Below are 11,198 nucleotides of genomic sequence, written 5' to 3'. Positions count from 1 at the left end.
CTTATCATAAAATGAGTTATTCTCGCGCAAACTGTAATTGTACATGTCTTCTTTACCTATATTACAAAATCCAATTGGTAAAATCTCAAGTTTGTTGCAAAGTCATTATACTCTCTTGAAGTTAGAAGTCGAAAACTCATTTGAGCTTACGACAACCATAACATGAGGTGTGAAACCCTGCAATAATGTGGGATAGTTGAACGAAAAAATAATTGGAGTGTACAATAAGTTCTCTTCATACCAAATAGAGGAGATTACAACTAGTGTTATTCATATCATAAAGCCGAGTTCACGCTAAGTATTATTGATGTTGCAAAGTGATAAATCAACTAGGGGAAATTTATAGTAAATTCGATTTTACACTTGAGCATGTAAAATTGTTGAGAAACAAATTATACTGACAATATCATGAGAAAGAAATACTTTTGCACTATTGCAATTACAAAAGCATGTTTTTTTTTGCACGGAACAACCGTAAACAGTAAAGCCAAACTTGGAGCTCACATAGAGACCAAGTGTTAGGATGGAAAAGGGCAAGAAAAAAGTACATAATTGTTAATGTTGATCCTCGTTCACAGTATTTTCATTACGGAAAAGTAAAAATTTGTGTTTTAAATCTATGAGGCGGTTTAGGAAAATATTAAAACATGTTCTTGGGTTTTTTTATAACGTCATCATAATTTTCCTTTAGAGTCAATCTTAAATCCCTACAGTTTTACATTATTAAGAATATCCTCAATGTAAAATTCTGAAAAGAACACGGAAATTTTGATCTTAGATGCTCGGAACTGTACGACCTTTGAATTGAAAAAATTTCACGATTTTATAACTATTATAATTTTCTTCTTAGAAGTTGTAGGTGTTCTTCATGTTATATATAGTTTATGTCAAAAAAAACTATAGTACATTTGACTTATTATTATTTTATCGATAATTTTTTAATTTTTACACATTTTTTATCATTATAATTAACTTTTTTACAAAATTAATTATTACATCATTAAAAATCCACCTCACCTACCACAACATACCCAACAAAAATGCCATATCAAAACTTATGAAATTATTTTTATTTATGATTAACCTAATGGTGTTTCGACATTACCGTCACTTAACACTTAAATTATCCTTCCACCTTAAACAATTTGACTGTTTTTTTAATTTTTTCCCCATAATTTTATTTTTTAATAAAATCATATTTACTAATTTCTTTTGCTTAGAGGTTAACCATAGCCATGGGTCAGTTTTGTTTTCTTATAGATGAAATGATACATGGCACATGATGTATTTTAAAGGAACATATGTTTTGAATAAATGAGTATAATCTTTAACGCTGCCTTCCTCTAATAATTTTAAACTAATTAAATCACTTTAAGTTAAAAAAAACAACCCTCATTCTCTTTAATCATAATTGAGACTACATGTACACCAAAATTAAGACAATAGATCACAGACTACTCTAATCATCCTAAGTTGAGATACATCCCCATGCTTAAGAACGTTCACCCCCGATTCTTCTAGCCAAATGAAGGTCCTTGGGCATTATTGTCACACGCTTAGCATGGATTGCACATAAATTAGTGTCCTCAAACAGACAAACTAAGTATGCTTCAGACGCCTCCTGTAGCGCTAGAACAGCATGGCTCTGGAAACGCAAATCAGGCTGCGAAAATAAGATCACCATTATGTCAATAAATTAACACAAAAGGATTGGGGAGAGAGGCAGCAAACACTAACTTGGTTACCTTAAAGTTTTGAGCAATTTGACGTACAAGCCTTTGGAACGGAAGTTTCCTGGTCAACAGATATGTACTCTTCTGATACTTGCGGATTTCACTACACCAAATAAGGATGCACTAAATACAACGAAACAAATGTATTAATGGACAATTTTATTGTAAGACAAAAGCGTAAAATGTACCGAAGGGCAACGATTCCAGGCCGGTATCTGTGTGGGTTCCTTCCTTGACTAGTGCTTGGAGCTGACATACGAGCAGCCTGAAGTGGTGAAAATTGAAATAAATAACATTCTTTACAATTGAATCTACCAACTGTTTGATTTTGTTGTATACCATTTACATACCTTATGAACAAGTTGCTTTCGGGGAACATGTAATCCTCCTGTAGACTTACGAGCAGTTTACTTGCTGCGAGCCATCTGTAAACAGTAAATTATAATCAATCGGGTTGATTAATATTTTTAATAATAAAGGTTTTTACATATACATATAAATCAAAAGAATAGCAACGTCTGAACGAATGTACAAACACATATGTATATATAAATAGATAGATATCCAACCCAATGAATGACCAATTAAATTTAAAGTTTCCTTTGCCTCTCTTATATATTTTTCAATAAATCTGTGTGATTTCTACACTACTTTTCACTTCTCAGCAGTTTGTGCTGACGAGATTCTGAATACACATGGGGTGGTGTGGAATTGTGTTTATATAGGGGAATGGAGGGATAATTTACAATGAACATTGTGATTTTCTTTTTGTATCTGACGGCCATGAGTGAAGATTTGTTCCTTTCTTTTTGATCCTAGGGTGCTAATTATGTAGTCTAGTAGTACTTAGGCACGGATCGTAAACTAAAATCCCTGCGCTCTCATTGGTGTAATTTGCATTTACAGGATAAGTGAAGTGTTTGTTCCCTTCTTTTTTTTGATCCTAGGGTGCTTATGTAGTCTAGTAGTACTTAGGCAAGGATCGGGAACTAAAATCCGGGCTCTCTCATTGGTGTAATTAGCATTTACATTGGATTGAGAATCTCTTAATATATCTAACCGTCCATGAAAATTATAATATCACAGATGAAAAGGGTTAAAGGTACAAGTATTTTTATCACCAATTAAATTCTTCTTCATCCATTAGGTCTAGTCATATTTTAAATTCCTCAACCCCCAGCTCTATGAGTTGCTTTTTTTTAAACTCTATTTAAAATTTTAGTTATGCCTCTTTTTGAACAAAAATAATCAATCACTGTGATGTTTTATAACAATTTTTAAACACCCTCCACTCTTACTTAAAATATTTGGTTGTTCATTATCCTCTTTAAATATTAATTTATTTTCAAATCAAATATAACTCATTTTAATCATTATTAATAAGGTTTTCCAAAATCAATATAATTTAAAAATATTATATAATATAAGTTCAATTTATAAACTCCAATAAAAAACTTTTGAATGCGTGCTGAATATTTTCTATTATCATGTATTTATATATGTTTGGATAAGTTATTAAATGCATGAAGGATTATTGATAGAATTTTAATATTTATTTAAATGGGTGGTGTTGAACAAGAGCATAATAATAAGAATAAGTCACCACCATGATCATTTATATATGTTTTTCTATAGGATTATTGTCCAAATATATTCTATTGTGTTAAGTCTCTAAAATAACGTGAAGACTATTAACAAGTATTTTTTGTATCTACAATCAAGGTCAAGCTAAAATTAATTTCTATGATGATCAACCTTGATCAAAGAGTTTTTTTAATCTAGAATATAATAGTAAACCCCTTGGAGCTTCATTATTGACTCATTTGAAGTTGAAAATAACTTGTAGTTTCATTTTTGGTTGTTTGAAATTGGAATCAACTTGTAGTTTCATTCTTAACTCGTTTGAGCTGGAAAACAACTTGTAGCTTTATTATTGACTAGATTGAAGTTGGAAACAACTTGTAGCTTCATTCCAGACTCGTTTGAAACTGAAAATTACTTGTAGCTTCATTTTCGGTTGTTTGAAGTTGGAATCAACTTGTAGTTTCATTCTTGACTCGTTTGAGCTTGTAAACCCCTTGGAGCTTCATTATTGACTCATTTGAAGTTGAAAACAACTTGTAGTTTCATTTTTGGTTGTTTGAAATTGGAATCAATTTGTAGTTTCACTCTTGACTCGTTTGAGCTTGAAAACAACTTGTAGCTTTATTATTAACTAGATTGAAGTTGGAAACAACTTGTAGCTTCATTCCAGACTCGTTTGAAGTTTAAAACTACTTGTAGCTTTATTATTGACTAGATTGAAGTTGGAAACAACTTGTAGCTTCATTCCAGACTCGTTTAAAACTGAAAATTACTTGTAGCTTCATTTTCGGTTGTTTGAAATTGGAATCAACTTGTAGTTTCTTTCTTGACTCGTTTGAGCTTGTAAACCCCTTGGAGCTTCATTATTGACTCATTTGAAGTTGAAAACAACTTGTAGTTTCATTTTTGGTTGTTTGAAGTTGGAATCAACTTGTAGTTTCATTCTTGACTCGTTTGAGCTTGAAAACAACTTTTAGCTTTATTATTGACTAGATTGAAGTTGGAAACAACTTGTAGCTTCATTCCAGACTCGTTTGAAGTTGAAAACTACTTGTAGCTTCATTTTCGGTTCTTTGAATTTGGAATCAACTTGTAGTTTCATTCTTGACTCGTTTGAGCTTGAAAACAACTTGTAGCTTTATTATTGACTAGATTGAAGTTGGAAAAAACTTGTAGCTTCATTCCAGACTCGTTTGAAGTTGAAAACTACTTGTAGATTCATTTTCGATTGTTTGAAATTGGAATCAACTTGTAGTTTCATTCTTGACTCGTTTGAGCTTGTAAACCCCTTAAATCCTATAAACTCTGCGACATTTGATCAAGAATCCGCACAAAATCAAAATCACATACAATCCATTAAAATCCATATACTAAAAACAATCTATTAAAATCCCAATCGAATACACTCCCGTAAATGATATTTGAGCTGTCATAAAACACAAACCACAAACAAGAAACTAAATAGTATCACATTAAATAAATCTCAAATAAATTCTTATGAAAATTAAAATTATAAGATCATATCAGGTATTTGCACCTTAATTAACAAAATAAAGGAAGCAGGTATTTATAAACAAATTCCTTTAATAAGTTTGTTTCCTAATTAAGTAATCATATTCAAATAATAAACAAACAAATCAATTGTTCTTTCAGAAAAAGAAGGAGCCCATTCCGTGATTTTCTTAATTTTGGGTGATAAGCCTCATATTAAAAATTCAGGTATAAAGTAGGAACTTTTGATAGTTTATTTTGAAACTTAAAACTCATGCAGGAGTAGAGTGTCCAGAAGTGCAGGGGGATTCATTGGACATGCACAAATCAAAGATTTTGATGATACTAATGTGCATATTAGCATATCATAAAGTTTACGCAAATATTTGACTTTCAAACTAATTAATATCGAAAAAATATTTTAAAAATTTAGAAAAAGATGAGTCTGTCTATAAAATGAATAATTTATTTTTAAAGATAAAAGTACCAAATTAATTTTGAATAACTAATTCATAAAATATATAATATTAATGTGAAAGCACCCAATAATCAACAAATATTCATTTCATCATTATAAATTAAATTAATTATGAATAAAATAATGACACTGAAAATAATTAATTTTCTTAAACATATAATTATTGTAAATAATTATTTTTTGAAAAATATTAAAAATATAGGAAATGATATATGCAATAAATTGTTCACATTAGCAAAATAATGGAAAAAATTGAAAAGAAACCCGTGTTTGAAGAATTGGAGATTGGCAAAACTCCACGCTCATTTCACACCCTCACATTTCTGTCCACACACACTCACCTCATCACTCGCCTCTTTTATACTCACATGTCTCCTCAAACTCACCTCACTCACCCTCTAAACGCAAACATTATGTCAGCTATCTTTCTAGTTTAATGTGAGCTTTGGTTCTAGTTTAAGCTGTCTTTCTAGTTTAATCAGAAGATTACTCCAATTTTTGCAGTAATGTGATTGTTATAAGCTGCACTAAGTTCCTCTTATGTTGAATATCATTTTCTAGTACTGCAGCCGGATCCTCTGAAGAAAAACATGTCATTTTTCAGGAGTTTGTGAACATCACTCTTGATGCAAACAAGAGGGTCCTCGGAGATTGGCCGGGGAGGTATAATCTAAACACAGGCAAACATGGTTTTTATATAGAATTTAATTAGTCTCATGGCGTGTCCCTTTTTCTTGTTGGACAGAGTCTCGCGTGACTCTCGGTTAGTGTTGCGAGAGAAGTTAAGAAGGATGTTATTGGAAGTTAAGAAGTAGTCTTTATCAGAATCCTTTGATGTAAGCAAAGCTGTTCATGTGTTCAAACCAGGAAGATATGCTGAAGGGGTTTCTTAAGCGACAAATAACAGGCCGGAGTACTGCACTTCTACTTTCCTGCAAAGGTACAAGTACGTTCATTATTGTTGCCCAACTATCTTCAGCTGTCGCTGCCCGATATTACTTTAAGACCATATAATCACATCTGGTTTCTTATGTATATGTATGGCTTTGCTAATCTTTGTATGCTGCAGTTATGCATTGCTTTTCGGTTCAACTTATTCCAGTTACATCTTTTGCATATTGGTATAGCATAGCGCTAATATTGAATTAATTTATCTGAGACTTAGAGGGTTCTTTAGCTTCCTGGTTAGGCCCTCAAAAACACTCTTAGAACTTGCATTTAATTTAAACTTGAAATAAGCATCGACAGTATAATTAGCCAATTGGTAATTTTGACTGAAAGAAACGAAATTTTAGAAATTGCTCTGGTAACCATTCAGTTTGTTTTCTTATAGATGAAATGATACATGGCACATAATGTATTTTAAAGGAACATATGTTTTGAACAAATGAGTATAGTCTTTAAAGCTGCATTCCTGGAATAATTTTTAACTAAATCACCGCAAGTTAAAAAAACCAACCTTATTCTCTTTAATCATAATTGAGACTACATGTACAACAAAAATTAAGATAATAGATCACCTACTACTCTATTAATCCTAAGTTGAGATACGTTCCCATGCTTAAGCATGTTCACCCCGGATCCTTCTAGCCAAATGAAGGTCCTTGCCTCCTTGGGCATGATAATCACACGCTTAGCATGGATTGCACATAAATTATTAAATTATTATCATGTATTTATATATGTTTGGATAAGTTATTAAATGCATGAAGGATTATTGATAGAATATTAATATTTATTTAAATGGTTGGTGTTGAACAAGAGCATAATAATAATCACCCACCATTATCATTTATGTTTTTCTCTAGGATTATTGTCCAAATATATTCTATGTTGTTAAGTCTCTAAAATAATGTGAAGACTATTAACGAGTATTTTTTCTATCTACAATCAAGTTCAAGCTACAATTAATTTCTAAGATGATCAACCTTGGTCATGGAGTTTTTTAAATCTAGAATATGATAGTTCGGATTAAATATGTACTAATTACGTTGTCGAGATGTCAAAGATTAACAAGTAGACAAGTCTATTTGCCTTATCATAAGTGGAGTTATTCTGAGGCAAAAACCATAATTGTACATGTCTTCTTTACTTATATTACAAAATCCATATCGTAAAATCTCAAGTTGTGAAAGTCAATCAAATACTCTAAGAAAGTCGATTATAGTAAATTCAATTATACTCTCTGGGGTCTCAAATCCCCCAATAACGTAAGTTTTCTTCATACCAAAAAGTGGAGTTTACAACGAGTGCTATTATTGATGTTGTGAAGTGAACAATCAACAGGGGGAAATTTATAGTAAATTCTCAGCATGTAAAATTATTAGGAAACAAATTACAATGACAATATCATGGAGAAACAAATACTTTAGCACTAGTACAATTACAAAAGCATGTTTTTTGCACCAATAACGGTAAATAGTAGAGCCAAACTTGGAGCTCACATAGAGACAAAGGGTTAGGATGGAAAAGGATAAGAAAAAAGTACATAATTATTCTTGTGATCCTCCTTCATAGTATTTTCATTATGGAAAAGAACAAACTCGTTGTTCTAATCTATGAGGCGGCTTAGGCAAATATTAAAACATGTTCGTAGTTAGTGTTTGCTGCCTCTCTCCCCAATCCTTTTGTGTTAATTTATTGAAATAATGGTGATCTTCTTTTTGCATAAACATCTTTATTATTAAAAATATTCATCAACCCGATTGATTTCAATTTACTGTTTACAGATGGCCAGCAAGCAAACTTCTCGTAAGTCTACGGGAGGACTATATGTTCCCCGAAAGCAACTTGTTCCTAAGGTATGCATGTATTGTATACAACAACACTAAACAGTTGGTGGATTCAATTGCATTCGTTGGCAAAGAGGAACAGGGCAATGCTAGTAGTCGTGGCAGTGGCGATGGTGGTGGAAGCAGTCAAAAACAAGGGAACTCGAAGAGGAAATTAGTGAAAACAGAAATAGAAAATGCTAAAAGAACAAAGAATCAGATTGCTGAGAATTCGTATTCTGCATATTGAATTAAGGATGCAGATGGTTGCAACTTAAGAAAGTTACGCATGACTTGGACTCATTCGCTTCACAGAAAGTTTGTGCAAGCAGTTAACATTCTCGGAGAAATAACATTCTTTATAAAGAATGTGATTAACCTGATTGTTTAAGCATGCGTAACTTTCTTAAGTTGCAACACATTCTTTGTTAATCACGTTCTTTATAAAGAATGTTATTTCTCCGAGAATGTTAACTGCTTGCACAAACTTTCTGTGAAGCTAATGAGTCCAAGTCATGCGTAACTTTCTTAAGTTGCAACCATCTGCATCCTTAATTCAAAATGCAGAATATGAATTCTCAGCAATCTGATTCTTTGTTATTTTAGCATTTTCTATTTCGGTTTTCACTAATTTCCTCTTCGAGTTCCCCTGTTTTTGACTGCTTCCACCACCATCGCCACTGCCACGACTACTAGCATTGCCATGTTCCTCTTTGCCAACGAATGCAATTGAATCCACCAACTGTTTAGTGTTGTTGTATACCATACATACCTTAGGAACAAGTTGCTTTCGGGGAACATGTAGTCCTCCCATAGACTTACGAGAAGTTTGCTTGCTGGCCTTCTGTAAACAGTAAATTAAAATCAATCGGGTTGATGAATATTTTTAATAATAAAGATGTTTATGCAAAAACAAGATCACCATTATGTCAATAAATTAACACAAAAGGATTGGGGAGAGAGGCAGCAAACACTAACTTGGTTACCTTGAAGTTTTGAGCAATTTGACGTACAAGCCTTTGGAATGGAAGTTTCCTGATCAACAGATATGTACTCTTCTGATACTTACGGATTTCACTGCACCAAATAAGGATACAGTAAATATAACGAAACAAATGTATTAACTGATATTTATTGTAACACAAGAGCGTAAAATGTACCGAAGGGCACCAGTTCGAGGCCGGTATCTGTGTGGCTTCCTTCCTGGACCAGTGCTTGGAGCTGACATACAGGCAGCCTGAAGTGTTGAAAATGAAATAAATAACATTCTTTACAATTGAATCCACCAACTGTTTACTTTTGTTGTATACCACTTACATACCTTATGAACAAGTTGCTTTTGGGGAACATGTAGTCCTCCTGTAGACTTACGAGCAGTTTGCTTGCTGCGAGCCATCGGTACACAATAAATTAAAATCAATCAGGTTGATAAATATTTTTAATAATAAAGATATTTATGTATACATCAAAAGAGTAGCAAGGTATGAATAAATATACAAATGCATACACACACACACACACAGAGAAATCCCACACAATGAATGACAAATTAAGTAAAAAGAGTCGCTTGCCTCTCTTATCTTCAACTAAATCTGTGCGATTTGTACTCTACTTTTCACTTCTTCAACTAAATCTGTGCGATTTGTACTCTACTTTTCACTTCTTAGTTGTGCTGACGAGATTCTGAATACACATGGGGTGGTGTGGAATTGTGTTTATATAGGTCAATGGAGGGATGATTTACAATGAACACTGTGATTCGATTGTTGTATCTGACGGCCATGAGTGAAGTGTTTGTTACCTTCTTTTTAATCCTAGGGTGCTTATGTAGTCTAGTAGTACTTAGGCACGGATAGTTAAATAAAATCATGCGCCCTCATTGGTGTAATTTGCATTTGTACTGGATTGAGAATCTCTTAATCTGACCGTGGATAAAAATTATAATCCTAGGGTGCTTATGTAGTCTAGTAGTACTTAGGCACGAATAGTTAAATAAAACCTTGCGCTCTCATTGGTGTAATTTGCATTCACATTGGATTGAGAATCTCTTAATCTAACGGTGGATGAAAGTTATAATGTCATACATGAAAAATATTAAACATACAAGTATTTTCATCACCAATTAAAATCTTCTTCATCCAAGTCTAGTCATATATTTTAAATTCTTCAAACCCCAGCTCTAATATGAGTTGCTTTTTAAAAACTCTATTTAAAATTTTGATTTTGCCTCTCTTGTATTAATTAATTTATGAGGAATTTTCATCTATTTCTTGTATGATGATGTATTCAACATTTTTAAATATTTACTATTTTATAAGAATGGCTTAAGTGCTTATAAGTAATATTATATGTATTAATTCAAAGTTTTATAAGGTACTCTAGGCAAATATCACTTTTAATATTTCTTGTTAAAGTAAATAAATCATGATCTTTTAGGATCAGTCAAAACAAGCTCTGAACTCCTTGAACTCATGATACATGGCAACATCTTTTTGAACGAAAATAATTAATCACTGTGATGTATTATAATATTTTTTAGATACGTCCACTCTTACAAAAAAATTTGGTGATTCATTATCCTCTATAAATATTATTTTATGATCAAATCAACTAATGTCATTTTAATCATTATCAATAAGGTTTTTTTTAAATTATTATAATTTTAAAATATTATATAAAATAAGTTTAATTTATAAACTCGAACAAAAGAATTTTGAATGCAGACTGAATATTTTCTATTATCATGTATTTATATATGTTTGGATAATTTATTAAATGCATGAAAGATTATTGAATCAAAATTAATATTGATTAAAATGGTTGGTGTTGAACAAGAGCCTAATAACAAGAATAAGTCACCACCATCATCCTTTATGTTTTTCTCAAGGATTATTGTCCAAATATATTCTATGTTGTTGAGTTTGAGTCTCTCAAATAATGTGAAGCCTATTAACGAGTATTTTTTTTTCTATCTACAACCAAGTTCAAGCTACAATTTATTTCTAAGAAGAACAACTTGATCATGGAGTTTTTTTAATCTAGAATATGATAGTTAGGATTATATATATACTAAGGAGGTTGTCGAGACGTCAAAGATCAACAACAAGTAGACAATTAGTCTAATTGCCTTATCATAAAATG

The 11,198-nt window shown here is 31.8% G+C and overlaps 1 protein-coding gene across 1 annotated transcript; it reads right to left on the bottom strand.

The window, feature by feature from the left end:
• Nucleotides 1-1,492: 1,492 nt before the first annotated feature.
• On the bottom strand, nt 1,493-9,453 carry LOC108221044 (histone H3.3-like). Its single transcript, XM_064080005.1, has 4 exons — nt 9,379-9,453; nt 1,922-1,998; nt 1,746-1,836; nt 1,493-1,663 (listed from the first exon to the last, which is right to left on the bottom strand). The coding sequence occupies exons 1-4, from the start codon at nt 9,451-9,453 to the stop codon at nt 1,493-1,495; spliced, it is 414 nt and encodes a 137-aa protein (XP_063936075.1).
• Nucleotides 9,454-11,198: the final 1,745 nt, after the last annotated feature.

Source organism: Daucus carota, chromosome 1, assembly GCF_001625215.2.
Source record: "Daucus carota subsp. sativus chromosome 1, DH1 v3.0, whole genome shotgun sequence".
NCBI lineage: Eukaryota > Viridiplantae > Streptophyta > Magnoliopsida > Apiales > Apiaceae > Daucus > Daucus carota.
Note: the sequence above shows the minus strand (reverse complement) of the source record. Positions and strands in the feature narration are given on the sequence as shown.

What these genes read in the sequence shown, in the direction of transcription:
- LOC108221044 (XM_064080005.1), bottom strand. Translation starts at nt 9,453, where the DNA reads ATGGCTCGCAGCAAGCAAACTGCTCGTAAGTCTACAGGAGGACTACAT. An exon ending in AAAAGCAACTTGTTCATAAG is followed by an intron (nt 1,999 to 9,378) that starts GTATGTAAGTGG and finishes TCACCACTTCAG; the next exon opens with GCTGCTCGTATGTCAGCTCC. An exon ending in CCTGGAATCGTTGCCCTTCG is followed by an intron (nt 1,837 to 1,921) that starts GTACATTTTACG and finishes TATTTGGTGTAG; the next exon opens with TGAAATCCGCAAGTATCAGA.